Below are 22,500 nucleotides of genomic sequence, written 5' to 3' on the forward strand. Positions count from 1 at the left end.
TGTGAGATTATGATAATTAACCGCAAGGACATTTTTAAAAATCTTTTCTAGAGGTGCCAGTAATTCTGGTGCTGACTATACATGTAGCTCTGTCTGCAATTATTAAAGTGACACACAGTTGAAAGGTTTTTTCTGTTCTGCATATCATGCACAGTGGTAAAATGCCTGAGAATATCTCACCACCCACCATTCAGTAGAAATTATCCTCTTCAGTGCTGCCTAACCATTTGGCTCTTGAGTAAGGACCTAGCAATGCAAGGTATTTAACCTTATTTTCTTAAATGGTGTATATCCTGGCTGACCCTGTGTTCTAACTGCAGCTTGCCAACACGCTGGCCTATGTGTAGAAAAGGATTTAACTGTATTGCAAATGTTTTCCCCTTCACATTATGTCTTATAGGGAATGGCAGATGGAGAGATCTTTTCAGACAGCACTGTCATTGCTCAGGCCAGAGATCATCTTTATTCTGGGAGATGTTTTCGATGAAGGCAAGTGGAGCTCCACTAAGGTAAAGTAGTAGGACTGTGGGGTCTAGATGTTCAGCATTATTTACCTATGTGCATAGCCACTGTGGTCAGTCTGGCACCAACCTGGGCCAACAGCCATCTTTTTCTACCCTGCATGTGAATTGTTGTCACTGATTACAAACAGATCAACTTCTGCTCTGGCAGTTTAGCGGAACTACCTGACTGAATTCCCCTAGGGCCAGAACATCTCTGATATTTCTATGCGATTGCATAGGTCCTTATGTCCAGATGCCCAGATGTGAATTTACTTATAAAGCTTGTGTGCATACCTCCCTGTCTCTTGTTCTTAGGCACTCTTGGTGGTTGATGTAAAACATCACAAAGGTACTGCTGGTTTGCACTAGATTATTTCATACTAAACCTGCACAGACTGCATCTGTAAACTCTAGATGGACACTCACACTGACTGTGAAAACATTCACTGCAATTGCCAACAACAACAAATATGTGAATCAGTATAAATCCAAGATGACTGCCTGGCAGTAGTACACAGCGGCCACTTTTTTTCCAAAATGGTGCTACACTATATTGCTATATTATACACTATATTATAAGGTTTTGGTACATCCCTCCAAATCAATTCAGGGGTTAGGCTTGACCCCTTAGTTCCAGTGAAAGGAACTCTTAATGCTTCAGCATACCAAGACATTTTGGACAATTTCATGATCCCAACTTTGTGGGAACAGTTTGGGGATGGCCCCTTTCTGTTCCATCATGACTGCCACCAGTGCACAAAGCAAGGTCCTTAAAGACATGGATGAGTGAGTTTGGTGTGGTGAAACTTAGTACACGAGCTAGACCTTCTTGACCAGCATCAGTGCTTGACCTCACAAATGTGCTTCTAGTGGAATGGTCAACAGTTCCCATAAACACACTCCTAAACCTTGTGGAAAGTGTTCCCAGAAGAGTTAAAGCTGTTATAGCTGCAAAGGGTGGGCCAACTCCAAATTAAGTTCATGTGCATGTAAAGGCAGAAATCCCAGTTTTTGTCTGGCTCACAGTCTCTGCTCTAATTCATCCCAAAGGTGTTTGATCGGGTTGAGGCCAAGGTTCTGTGCAGGCCAGTCAAGTTCCTCCACACCAAACTATGTTTAGCACATGTTCAGAGAGGCTGCAACCAATGGTGATACCACTAATTTGGAGAAATACTTCATCAGCTACATCAGTAAGAGCTGATGTGATTTCACAGCAGGTGACAAGGTGGCCCTAAGAACAGCGAGGGCCAAACTAAGTGTGCACATGCCCAGAGAATCCACAGCCACTTCCAGGACAGCTGCAACACCTGCCTGTGACCATGATGCCTCCTTTCCAGATTGACTGAATGATTTCTATTCTTGACCTTCAGTCACAAAACATGGCAGTGAGGAAGATCATCTGTTCTTGAAATGACCAGGTGCTTTGTGTCACCATGGCTGGTTTGAGGAAAACATAGCATTAACCTTTGGAAGGCTGCTGGACCAGATAACATTCCTAGAGTGCTCAGAGAACATGTAGACCAGATAGTAGATGTCTTTATGGACATTGTCAACATTTCCCTGAGCAGTGCTGTCATTCCGACATTTAGTTCACATGGTCTCTCACAGGGACTCTCACTTCCCTTTGCCTGATGATGTCTACAGTGTAATGCCTCAATGACTATTGTCTGATCACACTCACACTTATAGTCATGAAGTGCTTTGAAAGGCTCATCATGAGGTATATCTAGACCCTGCTGCCACCCTCACTAAAACCCCATGCCATCCTATGCCACCACACAGAGCACTGGGACCCGTCAGGGCTGTGTGCTCAGTCCACTGCTGTTCATTCTGCTGACTCACGACTGTGCAGCAATGCACAGCTTGAACCACATTATCAACCACCACCGATGACATGCCCGTGGTAGGGTCTCATCAGCAAGAATGATGTGTCAACCACCTGTTTCTGTACATTGACAAAACAAAAGAGATCTCTGTTGACCAGAGAATCCTAGAGCATCCTGAGCAACTGCATCACTGCCAAATATGGGAATTGCATTGTCATAGACCACACAATCATGAAGTGGATAGTGAATAAATTTGAGAAGATCTTCTAAATCTCTCTTCCCCCTGTCACAGATAGCTACACCACATGCTGCATCCACGGAGCCAACAGCATTGTGGATGACCCCACATATACCTCACCCTCCTGCCATCTGGAAAAAGATACTGAAGCATTTGGGCCAACAGCATGAATAATATCAGTCACTACAATTATCTTCACCCACGGTATTCACCCTGTGTGTATTCATGAGTGCTAATCTGACGGTGCAGATTTAACAATGAAAAAAATTAGGCTCATTAGCGTGAAAAAAGAGAACTAGATTTTAGCATCTTTGTTTCATCATCGCCTCAATGATGAGCATGGGAAGTGTTATAGTGAGGACCATTTATAGGCTACAATTCTTTGGCTATTGTAATAAAATGACAATAAATCAATATGGATGTCTGAACCATAAGGATGAACATTATTAGCAATGTATGGTAAAAGGCGATGTGAATGCAGTTCTTGCAGTAGAGGGAACTAAGAGCTGTCACTTTAAGAGGCGTAACTGCTGGTATTGTAGTCATGAGTGAAAGGCATTATTAGGGCAATGTAGTTCGGAAGAAGCATGTTCGTGATTGAAGAGTGTGTGCTCACTGTGCTTTGCCAGAAGTTTTCTGGATTTACACTTTGTATTGATTTATTTATTTTGAATCACCCAGGAGTAATCATGGACTGTAACCATAACAACTTATTTTTTACTGAATGAGTAAAATTAAAATGAGTTGCATCGGCAGCTTTGTCCCTCTTAACACTGCCCGAATGTGAACTAATAATGAGTTGCTATGCTAGTTGCGGAAGTTGCTAAGGCGGCAAAAGTAATACTAGGGTCTCGTCTGGGATATGTTCGCCGCATTTGGTGAGTGACATGGATATGCTAAAATTTTAAGCTGACCCAGATGTCAGAGAAAGCAAAAATGGCAGGAACTCGAGAGTGCATGAATGGCGAGGAAACACTCCAATGCAAATAGGAACAGCATATGGAATCCAATGGTAATGATGGAGAATAAGTAAAAATGAACACCACTTCTATTTGTTGACTGGCTTAATAAGTTGGTTGCCCAAGAGTCAAATATAGCAGTAATATCAATCCATTCAAAACCACTTCTGTCCCATGTTATACATCAGTCCACATGTTGCTTTGAGCTACGCTCATCACAGCAAACACTGAGAGAAACTAATCCATTTAAAACACATGTATCTTCAGTGATCAATCCTGCCCCACATGTATCTTCAGTGATCAATCCGAGTTTGACTCTCAGAGTCAAAGGTAGTGGTCCCGAGATGTGCATCCACAATCTGCTGTATGAAGTGAAAGTCTGTGCTCTTCTGGACATGAGGGCCAGTTGGAGTGTTTTACCTCAACACTGCTATGAGACTATTAAGGCAGATGTAAGACCCCCACTTAAGCTATCTATCGTACAGGCTCTGCAAGGGATAAGTTTTATCAATGTACTCGGGCAAGTCATTTGTTGATATCAGAACCCATACAGTTAGTATCAATTTCATCATGGCAGATGTAGCAGAGGGAACTGAAGCCATCTTGGGGCAACCATTCTTGGAACAAGCACGAGCACACCTTGACTTTGGCAGCCAGAAAATTATGTTGTTCAGTGAGCAGATACCGTATTTCAGCCTGAAAAACAAACATCGAGTACATATGGTTCGCATAGAATGCTCGGCTGTTCTCGTGGCAGGACATGAATACATTGTGCCAGGCAATGCACGTCTGAGAGCAGTTGCAAGGCGAAGTGCTATTAAGCCCAACTAAATATTTTATGGAAAAACATCAGGTGATGTTGTCATGGATTGTAGTAGATGGCCATGCAAATAATCAAATTCCAATCAGACTGTATAACCCAGGTACTGTAGGTGTGCAAGTGAAAAGGGGAGTCATTGCTGGAGTCCTCCAGCCTATCTATGTGGTTTTAGCGACTATTCCAGAACTAACCCCATCAAACCCACTTCCTGCTGTCTTTCCGCATCATCTCAAGTCCCAGTATGCAGAGAGCATGGTAGAGCTGGGAGAGAGAGAACAGCACAAGCTGGCAGAATTGCTTAACATTTACAGTGACGTCTTTTCTACTGGACCCACAGACCTTGGTGGCACAAGTCTAGAGCAGGATGTCGTTCAAACCTGACCTGGTACACCTGTAAAGCAACAACCCCGTAGAATGGCATTTGAAAAACAGCAAAGCACGGATGAGCAGATTCAGCAGAATACCAGTGCTGGGTTAGTAATAGCAGCTGGGGCTCACCTATCGTGAAATGCAGTGGCTAGCCAAGCCAAACTGAAACTGAAACCACCAAAGCGTTGTCTTTTCCGCCACCAGGTGGCCTACCACATTGCCACATTGTCTTGGAGTGGGGTATCACCACTGACGATTTGCAGTCTTTTCTGACCATGCTCGAAAATTTTATTCAAAGTAGACGTGAAATTTTTACCGATAACACACTTGAAATAGTAATCCAAATAGTCTGACCACCTTGTGGAGGTTCAGCTAGAAGAAAAGTAGGTACATTATTCAGTTCAGAAGCTGCACAGAAGATGCGACATTTGTATAAATTTCATAATAAAGACATGTGCTTTGCACTATGCGTTACACAACTTTTGAACCCCCAAAAAACGGCTTTCAAATAAAAAAAAAAAAGCTAAACAAATCCATCATGATGTAGGATTAAACGAAAACACAGCAGTCACATTTGCTGATGTATCTAAATTTGAGAGGCATTTGAAGTGTAAAATAGTATTCATATACCGTTCTGACGACAAAGCCGGTTACTCTTTCTTTCAAACCAGCAAGACTCCCCATGAAAAAACAATTTAGTTGTTCTTGCATGACAACCACTATTACGGGGTCCGGACTTTTGGGTTGTAGTTACTGTATGTCTGTCACTCGGGGTATGAGGTTGCCCGAGCTCATCGTTTGGCCAGAAAAGACTGCAAATCGATGGACCCAGTGACTAATTGAATGCACGATGACAAATTGAGCGTATCACCTCTAATTTCAACTGTTACCATATCCTTTGGCAAAATCTTTTCATTAGCCACATCAATCAATCTGTTTAAAATTTCTAATACATAATCATAAAATTCCGCGAAGCTGTCTGCATTAGCAATCGAAAAAAAAATTACTCTTCTCCTAATTTCAGTATTATTGAATCTGTCACAATTAATTATTATAATATAAGGATCTAGCCCGTTACCAGCTTGCACATTTTCTATGCTAGGAGGGGGTGTGTTCTCAGCATTATCTATTTGCGCGTTTTATACGTTAGGAGGGGGTGTGTTCTCAACATTATCTATTTGCGCGTTTTCTACGTTAGGAGGGGGGGTGTTCTCAACATTATCTATTTGCGTTTTTTTTACATTAGGAGGGGGTATGTACTTAGCTAATTTTCAGTTTCAGTGTTTTGTGAAGCATTGGTATCGAAAAAGTTTACAAAACCAGCATTTAACATAATAAGGCTTTGATTAAGATCATGAGACAAATCTTGAGGAGATAATGGTCTATGATGATGATGATGTTCGTTTTCTGAAGTAGAGACGAACTTTCATTCAGCTGATTCACAGCATCTATTAATGCTGGGTTTAACTGCGTAGAATAACCTTGTTCATTTAGACTATTCTGTAATGCTAACAGACTCTGATTTAGTTTATTAAATATGTCGCATGGAGTCTGTGGTGTGTTTGATACATTTTGATCAGAATTATGACTGGAATGTTCTAAATGGGTATTAACCAGATCCGGACTTCTAGGATTTTCATTGAACTGATTCACTGCATCTATTAATGCCGGGTTTAACTGCGTAGAATGACCTTGTTCATTTAGACTATTCTGTAAGGTTAAGAGACTATGATTTATCTCGTAAATTATGTTGTGGTGAGTCTCCGGTGTAATGATTACACTATATTTTGTATTAGGGCTCTGACTAACAAGCCGATGTGATGGTCCTAAACTCTCGTTTAGTCAGTTGATAGCATCGGTTAAATACGGGTTCAGAGTTGTGCACGAGTCGTGTTGTAACAGACTACTTGAAAAAGTCGGGTTTTCATCAAAGCCAAAATCATGAGGCAATGGATTATTTTCAAGCTGTATTTTTTTTAGCTCCTGAAGCTGCCATGAGATTCAACCGCTTCTGCACCATGTCTATTGTGAAATCTTCTAAACAAATCAATATTTACCGTAACACACCTATTCAAACATTAGAGAGAATCGTACAAAGTTAGTAGATATTCTGTACCTGTAGTGTTTTCAAGTGCAATATATAGATGATCGAAGTTTTCTAATATTCTGTCCCTTAGTAGAAAGAAATCAGTCAATGCGTTGATGAACTCCTCTGGATCATTAGCCAGATATCCATTAGCCTTGATCGTCGTTATTGTCTTCTCCTTCAAAGTTATCTACGTCCTCTTGTTCTTCATCGGTATCACTCACTTCTAAAATAGAAGACAAAACAATGAAAATGTAAGGGAGAGCTTTTACAACCCTTGAAGGGATGGGAAAATTGCTAGAATTTTTAGTATTCATATTTATATTATGACTTACCCTCAGTTTGATGGTTTGATCTAGGCCATGGCTGTACTAAAGCAATTCCTATCATACCAGAACATAATCCGAATGTTCTGTCGTTCTTAGGCCTTGCGTGGATGTTTCAGGAAACATGTTGTCGAAAATAATCACTATGCCATTGTCTAAAACAAAACAGGAAAAAAATGATTTTCTTAGTATTATAGAGTATGTATCTTAGAGTTATACCTTTCATCTCAAATCGTTGTTCTAAGAGACAGAATGAAATTACCTAGGCAGATTGTTTCGATTTCCTAGACACTAGTGTCAGATAAGCATAGTTCTGTAATTAAAATGTTTCCATCTATAAGTAAATAGAACAAGTCATTCTTCTAAATATTTAAAATGTAAAAATCCATATAGAAGAATAATAATGATATTCAATCTAATACATATTAGTGAATTAATTCAAATTCGTGTTAATGTGTTAAGTTCTCACCTATGGAAAAGTCCACGGTCTCTTAAAGTTCGAATGGAGAGCGTAGAAGTTCTGTACGAATGAAGAGCGTAGAAGTTCTATACACTCTGATGGATTTCCAAAGTTGTGAAGTCAATTAGTAGACTCCTAAAATGTGTTTATATATGTGTCTTTTTTTTGGGGGGGTTGTGTATGTGTCAGGTGTGATTGTGGGGTTGCTGATGATTTACGACCCCCTTCAAGAGATAAACTTCTGTGTTTTATCAATAGAAACATTAACCATATACAAATGGTTAAGTATATGTGTGTATGTGTGTAGGGGGGGGTGATTGTGAGGTTGTTCATGGTTTATGACCCCCTTCAAGGACAAAACGTCCATAGGAATTCAGAGGTGTGACTGTGTGAGACCTTAACTTACAACTTCTATGTTTTATCAATAGAAACATTAACCATAGAGCGGGAGTGGGGAGCTGGAATTTCTGAAAATAAACCCATGTGATTGTGAAGTAGACGAATCTGATTGGATGAAAAAGGGGGTAGGACCTTATGACAGACAAATCTGATTGGATGAAAAAGGGGCTGGACATTGTGACACACGAATCTGATTGGATGAAAGGGGCGGTTCCTTGTGACTTAGACGATTTTGATTGGATGATCTTGTGATGTGGACGATTCTGATTGGCTGTCCAGACAAGTTTGATGGAATATACCAACTAGGGATGCAACAACACAGTTAACCCACGGTTCAATACGCACCACGATTTTTAACCACGATGTTCGGTTCGGTTCAGATGGCTTGGCAAATTAAAGGGTGTTTTTTCCCCATTATTCTTTGCTTAGGTGACAGGAATAGTAAGTATGTTAAGAAGAAAAAAAAGGTTTTAGTTGTAATTATCTTTATTTTACTTAAATGCAAAAATCAACTTGTACACATTCATAATGTACTGAAAATAGTGAGATATAAAAATTAGCGCTTGTATGACTTTATTACAGGGGATGGGTTTGGAGTACGGCGCTCTTTTGTCCCCAGTCTGCTATGTAATGAACAGTTTCAATTTTTTGCACGTTTTTTCATAGCGATCAGGAAAAAAGGACGTGTTGGTAGTGTGTAACGCGGTTCGAGCACTTTTATAAGTTGCCGAAAGCCCACATCACCAATCACAGAAAACGGCTGCAAATCTTTAGCAATTATTATATTATAATTATTTTTGTGTCTCTCTGAACCAGTTGGGTATGAATGCTGGAAGGAATCAGCTAGGGGACTGTTGCTTTTGGATGCCTGTGTTACTTGCTCTACCATCCTGTTTCCACACAGTGATATCTCGGGGTGATGGCAGATGTGCGGTGATGTTGGAAGTATTTCCATGTCAGTAGGTAACTCATGTATAACATTGCTTGCACACAGTGATTTTTTTGGTTTAGCATTTTTGTTTTATCGGCATCATAGTCAACAACAAATCCAAAATGTCCCTACACCACAGATCTGAAAGACGGCGCTGATTCCTCGTATTTACCTCGCTTCACCATTCGCTAGGGTTAGATGTGAAATACCACCCCTTTAGCGCTCACTGATTGGATATTTACTCGTGGGAAGGCATGTCTCTCTAAGCGCGTAGACATACAGTACAGGCAACCCAAACAGGCAATTCAGAGAGTATCATTTTAAGGAAAAAAACTAAAAAACGCGGTTCACATACACGCATTGAACCATGGAGGTCATACCGAACGGTTCAATATTACATTGAGCACTGTGGCATTCCTAATACCAACCATATTCTCTCTCTGTTGACACCTCGTTAAAGGAACTAAATGAGTGAAAAACAAGGGCAGGAAGTTTCTCCTCAACTATGATGGTCCCTGCTTCATCCTGAGGCAGCTGGATGATTTGGTGTACCAGATCCAGAGGAGCCCAAGGACCAAAGTGAAAGTTGTGCACCCTGATAAGCTCAAACCCTACTATTCTCAGCAAGTTCCAAATCCAAACCTGGAAGCCAGTGGAACTGAACTTGACCTGGACCTGTCTCATCTCTTTGCAGAGGAACCTGGAAGTGCCAGTAGCACTGCATGATCTGCCAGTAATGAGCAAGGGTACAAAGATGTTCCATGAAGTGAAGGTAGCACGGTGCAACAGGACTTAGCAGGGACTGTTAATGGCCAAATGAGGGTTAGGCCTCCAAGAGTCAGGAGACCACCAAAGTAGTACAATCAGACTAATTGATTTTAATTGACTTAAAAATAAATAAAAACTTAGTAGTTAGTAATGTGTTCTTGTTCCACTGTTTTTTTTGGCTGAAGCATGCTGTTTGTTGGGATGTTCTTCTGTGTTCTTCTGTAACCTGGGTGGGTTTTTTAGTTTACATTTTGTGGTTAAGAAAGCAAGCCATGAATATGTCTAATTGAGCTTAATCTATTTCATTTTTATGGAATGGGTGTTGTTAATTTTGTTAATCCCTTTGTGAAGTTACTCTTAAACCCCTAGCCAGCACCATGCTATCCTTAAATTTGATACTGTTACCAAGTCACATGGGGTTGTCAGAAGATAGATAGATAGATAGATAGATAGATAGATAGATAGATAGATAGATAGATAGATAGATAGATACTTTATTCATCCCAAAGGGAAATTCACAGTTTCCAGCAGTATCCACAAACACAGTATTACCTGTACCTATTTTTGTTAAATTCCTTCCTATTTTATCTATTACGATAAAATAGGAAGGAATTTAACAAAAATACTAAAATACCCAAATTAGGATACAAAAATATAACAAAAAAATATATCAAATAACAAAATATAGAATATAACAAAAATATATCAAATAACAAAATATAAAATATTACAAAATATAGCAGAATATAAAAATATAAGAAAATATATCAGAAAAATACTAAATACAGAGATTTATGAATAAATATGGAGAATTCGATGAAAAACAAGTAATGTGCAAGACAAGTGTTCAAGGTTACAGACCGATTCGATGTACAAAAACTGTTATGTGCGAAAACTGCGTGTTTATGAGTTCTGTGCAAATCTCAGTGTATTGAGTGTTCTGTATAAACCGGAGTGTATTGAGAGTTCTGTATAAACCGGAGTGTATTGAGAGTTCTGTATAAACCGGAGTGTATTGTGTGTAGTGTGTGTTTTATTGTACAGTCCAGTACAGAGAGAAGAAGTAGTGTCAGCACTGACTCCTCCCACCCCGTATGGAATTAAAGAGTCGCATGGCATGGGGGAGGAACGACCACCTCAGTCTGTCAGTGGAGCAGGGCAGTGACAGCAACTTGTCACTGAAGCTGCTTCTCTGTCTGGAGATGATGTTGTACAGTGGATGCAGTGGATTGTCCATGATGGACAGGAGCCTGCTCAGCGCCCTCCTCTCTGCCACTGATGTCAGGCTTTCCAGTTCTGAGCCTACAATCGAGCCTGCCTTCCTCACCAGCTTGTCCAGACATGAGGAGTCCTTCTTCTTTATGCTGCTCCCCAGCACACTGCCGCATAGAAGAGGGCACTCGCCACAACAGTCTGATAGAACATCTGCAGTAGCTTTTTGCAGATGTTAAAGGAAGCCAGCCTTCTTAAGAAGTACAGCTGGCTCTGTCCTTTCCTACACAGAGCGTCTGTGTTGGCAGTCCAGTCCATTCTTTGATCCAGCTGTACTCCAAGGTACTTGTAGGTCTTGACAATCTCCACACAGTCCCCGTTGATAGTAACAGGCTCAGGTTGAGGCCTGGGCCTCCTGAAGTCCACCACCATCTCCCTGGTCTTTGTAGTGTTGAGGTGCAGATGGTTAACGTCACACCATGCAACGAAGTCCTGTATCAGTTGTCTGTACTCTTCCTCCTGTCCCTTCCTTATACAGCCAACGATAGCAGTATCGTCTGCAAACTTTTGCACGTGGCAGAGCTCTGAGCTATACTGAAAGTCTGAGTTGTAGATGGTGAACAGGACCAGAGAGAGAACAGTCCCTTGTGGTGCCCCAGTACTGCTGACCACAGTGTCAGACCTGCAATCCCCCAGTCTCATGTACTGAGGTCTGCCTGTCAGGTAGTCTGTGATCCACACGATCAGGTGTGAGCTTACTCCCATCTCTGTTAGTTTGTCTCTGAGGAGCAGCGGCTGGATGGTGTTGAATGCACTGGAGAAGTCCAAAAATGTTATTCTTACAGCCCCGCTGCCGCTGTCCAGGTGAGAGAGGGATCTGTGTAACATGTAAGTAATGGCATCCTCCACTCCCACCTTCTCCTGGTATGCAAACTGCAGAGGGTCGAGGGTGTGGCGGACCTGTGGCCTAATGTGGTGTAGCATCACCCGCTCCATGGTCTTCATTATGTGAGACGTCAGGGCAACTGGCCTGAAGTCATTCAGCTCTCCGGGGCGTGGTTTCTTTGGGACTGGGATGATGCAGGATGTTTTCCACTGCTGAGGTACCCTCTCCTGCTCCAGGCTCAGGTTAAAGATGCGCTGTAGAGGGTCTCCCAGCTCCATTGCGCAGGCCTTCAGTAGTCATGGAGATGCTCCATCTGGCCCTGCAGCTTTACTGGGACGGAGCCTCCTCAGCTCTCCGCACACCTGGGCTACTGTGATCATGGGTGCATGATTATTCTCCTCCTCTGTGCCATAGTTGTCCTCAGTGGGTAGATTGAGAGCAGAAGTGGGGGTGGGTGGTGGAGCGTACTGAGTTGGGGTCGTCAAACCTGTTTGAAGAAGTTGTTTAGCTGGTTCGCCATTCCCACACCTCCTTCAATGGTGTTACCCTGCTTCGAGCTGCATCCGGTTATTGTCTTCATCCCGCTCCACACTTCCTTCATGCTGTTGTTTTGCAACCTCTGCTCCAGCTTTCTTCTGTACTGCTCCTTCGCCTCCCTGAGCTGGCCTTTTAGTTCCTTCTGCACACGCTTAAGCTCCTGCTGATCACCATCCTTAAAGGCCCTCTTCTTCTGGTTCAGAAGTCCCTTGATATCACTTGTGATCCAGGGCTTGTTGTTTGCATAGCAGCGTACAGTTCTTACTGGAACAGCAACGTCCATACAGAAGTTGATGTAGTCAGTAGTGCAGTCAACAACATCCTCAATGTTTTCACTGAGCAGCCCCTGCAGTACATCCCAGTCTGTGTCCCCGAAGCAGTCTCTCAGGATCTGCTCAGCCTCAGGAGACCACTTTCTGAATGAGCATGTGGTTGTTGGTAGTCTCCTCACTCTTGGTTTATAGTGAGGCTGAAGCAGAATAAGGTTGTGGTCTGCTTTCCCCAGTGCAGGCAGCGGGGTGGCTCTGTATGGGTCCTTTATGTTAGCATACAGTAAATCTATGGTCTTATTTCCCCTGGTGTTACAGTCCACATACTGGGAGAAAGCAGGTAGTGTTGTGTCCAGAGTAATATGATTAAAGTCCCCAGAGATTAACACCAATGCCTCGGGGTGTTGCGTTTGTATCCTAGCAACAGCAGAGTGGATGACGTCACACGCTACTTCCATGTCGGCGGATGGGGGGATGTAAACAATGAGAACAATGGCGTGTCCAAACTCTCTGGGCAAGTAATAGGGACGCAAACTTACAGCCAGAAGTTTGATGTCCCTGCAGCAGTTCGAGATTTTTATGCTCACATGCCCAGGATTACACCACCTCGTATTCCCATAAATGGCGAGTCCTCCTCCTTTCCGCTTCCCACAGGCTTTAGTGTCTCTGTCCGCCCTGACCTGAAGCCGGGTAGCTCCACGTTAGCATCCGGAATGCTAGACGTTAGGCATGTTTCACAGAAGCTCAATAAACTGAAGAGTGATTGAAGAGTGTGTGCTTGTTGTTCTGTGCAAGATGTTTTTGGTCTTTATTTTAATTTATTTAATTTGAACCACCCAGGAGTAATCATGGACTGTATGAGTAAAATCATTTGACTGAATGAGTAAAATGGAATGAATCGGCAACTTTGTCCCTCTCATCACTGCCTGAATGTGAAACACTAGTTGCGGAAGTTCCTAAGGCGATGAAAGTAACACAATGTTAATTCTTTGCCCGATTATTGTAAACTTTTTTCTGTTTGTCTTCACCTTGATATAGTTTATTACTTTGCTTTAAACCATTGTTTTCCTGTATAGCTATATTGTTAAAGAAAATTTTGTTTCATACATTGAAATTTTAAATTGAATTATTTAAAATTGAGTCTAAAACCCTGAGCTTAAGTCCTAAGTGTAGAATTATTATGAAGTAATAATGTGGATTTAAGGCTATTTTATTTAACTACATTTTAATTCTTTTCAGGACTGGGAAGATGATGTAAGGCGCTTCAAACAGATCTTCAATCATCCCAGCAACACAGAACTTGTGGTCCTTATTGGTAACCATGACATTGGATTTCATCACGAGTAAGTTTGATGGCCACTAAACAATTATAATTCTTGCCTGAATTTAAAAAAAAGTTTCAGTGTCCTTTGTTGTCTCCCAAACAGAATGACCTCCTATAAACTTGAACGTTTTGAGAAAGTTTTCAACATAACATCAGCACAGATCCTCACCAAGAGAGGAGTAATGTAAGCTGCTTCACATTGAATTAAACCATTGTTTGTCCAGGTTCAATAAACTGTTTTCTATATATTGTTTGTGTTTATGTGTTTATAGTTTCTTACTGGTGAACAGTGTGGCACTACATGGAGATCACTGTCCCATTTGTCAGGGTGTGGAGGACAAACTTTACAGTTTAGCACAGCAACTTAACTGCTCCACACAGGTAACGCATCATAATAATCATTATAATTAGGGCTGTAACAGTATAGTGTGGTCATATGCACTGATGAAGAAACCTGAAAATATAAGGCAAATAAATGCAATTTACATAACTCCCAACTCTTGTCTCGACATGTATGACATGCACTCTCGCGATATTTTGGCCTGTGTGTGTGTGTGAGTGAGATGTCAGTCAAAATCAATGCTCAACTAAAACCATCAACATTTACTTAATTCCTCTACACTCTGCTAGACACATTCGGGGCTAGATTAAAAGAATTTTGGGCTAGCCCTATTGATGATTAGCCCTAGCGATGCCCCTGGTCCATTGTCTTCACAGTCCACAATCCCTGCGCAATCTTCCTCAAAGCCGCCTCTCCGCTGCAGGTTAATTACAAGAGTTGCGTTCCAATCGGCAAGTGATTCCCCGCGAAGTAAACTACACAGGGAGCAGGATGTACAATTTAAAGTGCACTGCGACACGGGCCCGAGACTTCGGCAATCCATTGCTCTTCCTGTAATAGCCCGGATGTTAAGACCTGAATTTGTCAACCTGAATTTGAAGGCTCGCATTTTGTTGACCTGAATATTAATGCCTGAATTTTTTCAACCTGAATTTTAATACCTGAATTTTTTCAACCTGAATTTGTGAGGTACTCCCCTCGAGTAAATATCCAATCAGTGAGCGCTAAAGTTAGGGACCATTAGCTTAACCATGCCTGTGATGCTGATGTCAGATGGTGTCAGATTTCCCAGTCTGACCATGGCGAGCGGTGAAGCGAGACAGAAAAACAAGGAAGCACCGCCGTCTTTCAAGTCTGTGGTGTGGGGACATTTTGGATTTGCTGTTGACTATGATGCCGATGAAACAAAAACAAAAAAAAAGTGTTTAAGCACTGTTACACACGAGTTACATACGCAAATGGAAATACTTCCAACGTGACTGCACATCTGCAGCGATATCACTGTCTAGCAGGATGGCAGAGCAGGTAACACGGGCATCCAAAAAGTACAAGTATTCTCACAAATACATTTTGGGATACTTTTGTAGCACAAACCCAAGTCATTAAATACAACTGTTTAAATCTGCTGCTTGGAAATGATGTTACAGGTTCATGCATTTTCCCTTTTGCACTATATATCACAATGAAATGTGGTGCAAAAATGATTTGTGCACCTGTAGAGCCAGGGGCAGGCACTGCTCAGAGGTTTGAGAATTAGAGACCTCTCCTGTGGCACCCAAAAAGGTAGCTTTACCTTCCTGAGCTGGCACCTGATGTTTAGTTAATGTTTTTTTCTGGTATTCACGCACCATTAATACTGATGTTTATAGTTTAATATATGCATGCTTGTCAGCTATCTTAGTAATCAAAATTTCTAGTAAAGTTAGCTCGTCTTACTTCTTCATAGTTAACATTAGATAAGATACTGCTACTGTTAAGTTTAATCATCTCTCACTGGTAAACAACAGATCCTCTCATACTAAAATTAAAATGAATTTCTACAGTAATAATATGTTACCAACTTTGAATTTGAGATGGTGTAACTGTTGTGTTGTATTTGTGTGTGAAAGAGAAAACATGCAAGGACAAATTACACTATCACAGGTGTTCAGTTGTTTTGCTCCAGTAATACCTCAGTTATCTTATAAATAGCTCAACCTCTATAGACTGGTAAAGCTGCTCCAATACTGGCAGCAATTTCTGGCATTTGGCAGACGATCTTATCCAGAGCGACATACAAAAGTGCTTTAAGTCACTATCATTGAAAACATTAACACTGGTTCAATAGGTTACAGACTTTCCATTCGCCTAAAATTGGAATTTTTTATTTATTTTTTTTAAATAAACCATATAACATAAACAGTGAAAGGTAAGAGCTAGTTTAAGTGCCTCAGGAAAAGCTAGGTCTTAAGATGTTGTTTGAAGACAGTCAGAGACTCTGCTGTGCGGACATCTAGGGGAAGTTCATTCCACCACCTTGGTGCCAGAACAGAGAAGAGGCTAGATGAATACCTACCTTTTTACCCTGAGAGATGGTGGGACCAGTCGGGCAGTGCTAGTGGATCGGAGGGAGCGAGGAGTAATAAGATTTTTGAGGTAAGATGGTGCTGGTCCATTCTTGGCTTTGTAGGCAAGCATCAGTGTTTTGAATCTGATGTGTGCAGCTACCGGAAGCCAGTGGAGGGAATGCAGCAGTGGGGTGGTGTGGGAGAACTTGAATACAAGCCGTGCAGGTTGAATACAAGCCGTGCAGCTGCATTTTGGATCATTTGCAGTGGTCGAGTTGCATTCAGAGGAAGACCTGCCAGTAAAGAGTTGCAGTAGTCCAGTCTCGAAATGACCAGAGACTGAACAAGCACTTGAGTAGCCTGTGTGGATAGAAATGGTCGGATCCTTCTGATGTTGTACAGAAGAAACCGACATGAGCGTGTCACATTGGCAACATGGGAGGAAAAGGACAGTTGATTTTCCATGGTTACCCCAAGGTTGCGAGCAGTGGCTGAAGGGGAGATCATTGAGTTGTCCAGAGATAATGCAAGATCCTTGTCTGGGGATGAATCACCTGGGATGACCAGCAGTTCAGTTTTGCTGGGATTAAGTTTCAGCTGATGAGCTGTCATCCAGGATGAAATGTCTGCCAGACACGCTGAGATTCGAGTAGAAGCTGTGGTATCTGAGGGAGGGAAGGAGAAGATAAGTTGGGTGTCATCAGCATAGCAGTGGTATGAAAAGCCGTGTGAGGATATCACTTTGCCAAGAGTGTGAGTGTAGAGGGAGAAAAGGAGAGGACCAAGTACTGAGCCTTGTGGGACACCAGTAGAGAGTCTGTGTGGGGCAGATGTCAATCCCTTCCATGTTACCTGATATGAGCGACCATCCAGGTAGGAAGCAAACCATTCCCATGCTGTTCCACAAATTCCAAGACTCCTGAGGGTGGACAAGAGAGTCTTGTGGTTAACCGTGTCAAATGCTGCAGTAAGGTCAAGGAGGATGAGGACCGATGACGGCTTGGCTGATCTAGCAGTATGTAGTTTCTCAGTGACTGCCAAAAGGGCAGTTTCTGTAGAATGTGCTGCTTTGAAGCCAGACTGGTTGGGATCATGGAGGTTATTCTGCACGAGATAGTCAGACAGCTGATTATAAACAATTCGTTCGAGAATTTTTGAAAGAAAGGAGAGGAGTGATACTGGTCTGTAATTATTAATGTCAGAGGGATCCAAAGTAGGTTTCTTTAGTATAGAGATAACCCTTGCTTGCTTAAAGGCAGTTGGTACCTGTCCTGATGTAATGGATCTTTTGATGACTGTGGTGATGAAAGGCAGGTGGTCAGGTGAGATGGTCTGGAGCATAGTGGAAGGGATTGGATCGAGTGGGCAGGTAGTGGGATTGGAGGAGTGGATGATTTGCAAAACCTCTTCTGCTGCTATGGTTGAGGGATGCTTCAGTGAAGGAGTAGCTTAGTCCTGGCTGTGTAATGCAGATGAAGTAGGGGCGGACGTGAAGGTCTGGCCGATACCTAACATATTGCCAGTGGGTACCGCATACAATATCTCAAATCCTCACTGAATGTCTGCATTCAGATTGATTTCTGGATAAAAGGCTGAAGTTATGGGATGCATCCTTGGTGTTATAGGCAGCATTGTACTATACCATTCAGCCCTACATGGACCTTTTCAGAGTTGATGTTTAGAGCCCATCAGCAGTGTCTGTGAGGTGGTTGGGGGCCAACCAAGACCTAGACATTCCTCAAATGCTATTGAGACACAGGTATTCTGTGTGAGAAATAATATATAAACAGGTTGTACAGTCTGCAAGTTGTACAATCTCCTGAATCATTGATTCTACCAGAGCCATAATGACCACCAAATCACTCAGCTTGCTTGAGAGAATCAGTATTTTTGGGATTTGCATATAAAAGAAAAGAAAAAAATGCAACTATATAGGCTGCTTAATACAGTCGGATTTGTAGTGAAGCCATTTATATTTCAGGTAGGTTCTTTAACAGGACCTTATGTTAAAGCCTATTTTTAAATTCAAGTTTCATGCAGATGCATGAAATTAAAATTTGCTTTCAGATTCTGTTTTATAATTTTGCAGCTACCTAAGTTTCTCTAGAATGTGTTGTATGTCCACTGAGCCTATAGTAGCAAATAAATTCTCTTGATGGATTTGACTATAATATTAGCAATTGGCTAGAAATCAATTGTTGCAGGTGGTGGTGATTTAGTGAAGGTTAAAAGATGCTAAAGTTAAGCAAGACAAATAAGGTTTTACCTGTATTGCAGTGATATTTACAACTCGGCTGAGAATGTGGTCTTGTAAAGGGAATAAATATTTAAATGTCAGTTTGACCATCAGCCAATGTGGTGACCCCATGCACTGCATATTTATGTTTTTCTTCTTTGGCAGCATGTATTGGGCTTAATAAGTGTTGATTTCATTTATAATAATGATAATTGAATTTCACTTAGGAGAAGTATAACGTGCAAAATTTTATTGCCTTATTTCTCTAGTTGAAGTGTGTTTTTGGGTTAGATATAGATTAATATGTTAATATGATAAATGTACAGGTTAACAGTGTCACATTTGAATTTTGCAGTCTGATGCTACGAGTCATCATTGCAAGGACGTACAAACATATCCTTCAACGCCTCCCATTATACTTCAGGTAAATATACCCGATAATGTGTGTGTGTGTACTGTGGCAAGTACTACCAACCTGCTATTGTTTGATTTAGGGAGACATTGGGTCATTACCTTTATTTCATATCAGAATTTGTTTTGATTTAAAGTTTGTCAACTAACTCATAATGTTTAAGATATTTTATATTCTTAAGTTCACTCCTGTGTGTGTATAGCAGGTGATGGGCTACATTTATATATAGTAAGTGTACCTTAAAATGACTAAATGACTAAAATGACTAATAACAGTGGCATCAAGATAGAGCTGCCTAATCAGTGACTAATGAGTGCATTTAACATAGAAATTTAATGTCTTCAACATAAACTGATCAAAAGAAAACATTTTAGTAAACTCCACTGGTATTTGGTTGCATATCTCTAGTTAAAAATGTTATGCTTGTGTCTCCAGCACTACCCTCTCTATCGTACCAGTGATGCTGAGTGTACAGGTGAAGATGCAGCACCACACAATGAACGCTATCAGCTCTTTCAAGAACGCTATGATGTGCTCTCTCAGGATGCCTCAAAGAAGGTGAGATGAAGTTTTTATGAAGTTTTTGAATATAATTATAACCTGATTTGAGATGCAATGGGGAAAAAAATCACAAAAATCTCTTCAGTGATGAAAAACATATCAATATTTATTTTGGTAGCTTTAGAAAAATAAGTGACAGTGAAATTTCATGTTAATGCTGATTCCTTGGCTCAACCCATATACAGTATGTTTGCCATTTGATTCACTGGCAACCTTTGGGAAAATCCTAGAATTTTTTTCACAGTTTGTTACAAATTTGTCATAATACTTGAATATTAAAAAGTGTCTCCTTTTGGCTATTCAGAATTTGGCAGACAGTTCACATACCTACAGTATCTCACAAAAGTGAATACACCCCTCTAATTTCAGCAAATATTTTAGTATATCTTCTCAAAGGACAATGCTATAAAAATGAAACTTGGATATATTTTAGAGTAGTCAATGTGCAGCTTGTATAGCAATATAGATTTACTGTCCTCTGAAAATAACTCAACATACAGACATTATTGTCTAAATACCTGGCAACAAAAGTGAGTACACCCTAAATAATAACAGCTGTACATCATTTAACCATGCAAAGTCACATGTCCTATTCATCATGTTCATGTGTTTGTCAGCTTGATAGGACCATACAAATGTGTGTATCTTATTTTAGAGCATTTAATATTTGGTGCTTTGAGTACATTTCACTCATACTGACCACTGGATGATCAACATGGCACCTCATGGTAAAGAACTCTCAGAGGATTTGAGAATTAGAATTGTTACTCTCCACAAAGACGGGTTAAGCTACAAGAAGATAACAGCAACAACATGTTATGTTACCTCACACAGCAGTACCTGATTCAACATTTGTTTTTTTATGATCTAGAACATAGGCTTTGATCAAGTAGCCTTTATTTGTCACATATACAGCTCTGGAAAAAAATGAGACCACTGCCCAATCTCCAGACAATCTCTGGAATGTCATCAAGAGGAAGATGGATGGTCATAAGCCATCAAGCAAAGCTGAGCTGTTTGCTTTTTTTTTTTTTTTTTTTTACAAAAAGAGTGTATAAGCTTACCCAACAGCAATGTGAAAAACTGGTGGAGAGCATATTTTGATGTGTTGTCATTTCCTTTAAATATACACTCTAAATAACAATAGTTATTTATTATTATTATTTATAGTAATATTTTGAATTTAGGAGAAATATTGTCAGCAGTTCACAAAACTTAAAAAAAAAAAACTGTTCATCTCACCAATACATGCACCTGTAAGAAAAAAACATAAGAAACTGATTATTTTGCAGTGGTCTCTTATTTTTTTTCCCAGAGCTGTACATTTCTGCACAGTGAAATTCTTTCTTCACATATCCCATCCTTGGGGGTTGGGGTCAGAGCGCAGGGTCAGCCATGATGCAGCACCCCTGGAGCAGGGGGAGGTTGGGGGGCCTTACTCAAGGGCCCAACGGTGGCAGCTTGGTGGTGCTGGGGCTTGAACCCTGATCTTCCGGTCAATGACTCAGACCCTTAACAACTCGAGCTACCACCAACCCAAAAGGTGTAGGCTATTTTTGAATAATGAAAGCATTAGCTGGTTAACCCCACAGTTATGAAACTGGTTAGTGTTGGAACTCAGACCCAGTCTCAGTCTTTAGGTCTAGACTGAAAACCTAATTTTTTTGGTCAAGCATTTTGGCTTGACATTTCACATGTTCACTCAGGTTTGTAGATGTTGAAGTGGCTGGCCACATTATGTCTCAGGGTGCCCTTCTTTCCGTTTTACCATTTGGCTCTTTCTTTTAGTTGTGCCGTCATAGCTAGTCTTGCTGAAGCCGCTTGCTTGCACTCCATACACTGGGTATAGACAGGGATTGCTCAGAAGCGTTTACACTCAAGGTTTATTCACTGAACAGTTGCTAACTTCAGTTACAAGACGATACATTATACAAGACAATTTAAGTACAAGAGACTTTCTGCAGACGGTTCAGAGTGCTCATGCTGCCCTTGTTCACTGCTAAATGTGCCTACAACTGGACCAAGGAGCAATGGAAAAAGACGGCCTTGTCTGATTTTATCACCCTTTCGTTTAGTTCATGCGGATGGCCAGGTCTGTGTTTGTTGTTTACCTGGGGAAAGGATGCACTGTGACAGGCATTGTGGGAAGAAGGCAGTGTGATGCTCTTGACAATGTTCTGCTGGGAATACTTGGGTCCTGGCATTCATCTGTGTTACTTTGACACATACCACCTACATAAACATTGTTGCAAGCCCAGTACACCCTCTCATGGCAAATGAGATGCTATACAAATAAAATGTAATTGAACTGAATTATGTCTACCTGTAAGTTTTACTCTCTCAAAATTTTAATAAGGGATCTTTACTAGAGGCTTTTCATTACAGTGAGTGCTAGTTACATCTAGTGGTCAAAAGGATGAAGTGCAGCTCTGTTTCATGTAGTTCATGTAGGAATTCCAGCTTAAAAAAAATCTGTGCATTCCAGTGTTTTGAAAACATTTTTATTTTTAAACAAAAAAGACAACTGGAAACTTAATGATACAGAGAGAGCATTATGTTTTTTGTTGAGTTAAAAAAATAAATTGAAATTCTTCCTTGAAAGACTTTCGAAATGTGTGTGAAAATCCTACTCTAATTTTGGCAGAACTAGGTAAACACACTGTTAAAATGAAACAGGTATTTATGTATATATGTATATATTATTTGATTGATTATATATTATATTGATTGATAAAGAGACATACCTCAGAGCTCCAGGATCAAGGGTGAAAGTTTCCTGATTTGGGAAAAGCACCATTGCTTTAAAACAGTTAACTTGGTAACAGTCACATTAGCTTTAAGATAGAGAGCATGCTGGAAAGATCTACAGGGTAATGTTCTGCAAATTGCTATTTGATATTATATTTAGATGTTTTCCAAATATTTTCCAAGATTGATAGTGTTTCCACTAGCATGTACATGTTGCACTTGACCATGTCCAGTTTTGGTTT

General features: G+C 40.8%; 1 protein-coding gene across 3 annotated transcripts in view; it reads left to right on the plus strand.

The window, feature by feature from the left end:
- mppe1 (metallophosphoesterase 1) overlaps positions 1 to 22,500 on the plus strand; it is a 40,485-nt gene that overhangs the window by 12,727 nt on the left and 5,258 nt on the right. For all 3 annotated transcript variants that reach the window (XM_058377059.1, XM_058377060.1, XM_058377061.1), the window contains 6 exons: positions 401 to 509; positions 13,829 to 13,932; positions 14,017 to 14,097; positions 14,186 to 14,294; positions 18,893 to 18,961; positions 19,385 to 19,507. In XM_058377059.1, coding sequence (XP_058233042.1) covers positions 401 to 509; positions 13,829 to 13,932; positions 14,017 to 14,097; positions 14,186 to 14,294; positions 18,893 to 18,961; positions 19,385 to 19,507 — 595 coding nt within the window. The remainder of the gene's footprint in view (positions 1 to 400; positions 510 to 13,828; positions 13,933 to 14,016; positions 14,098 to 14,185; positions 14,295 to 18,892; positions 18,962 to 19,384; positions 19,508 to 22,500) is intronic.

Source organism: Hemibagrus wyckioides, linkage group LG23 (genome assembly GCF_019097595.1).
Source record: "Hemibagrus wyckioides isolate EC202008001 linkage group LG23, SWU_Hwy_1.0, whole genome shotgun sequence".
Lineage (NCBI taxonomy): Eukaryota > Metazoa > Chordata > Actinopteri > Siluriformes > Bagridae > Hemibagrus > Hemibagrus wyckioides.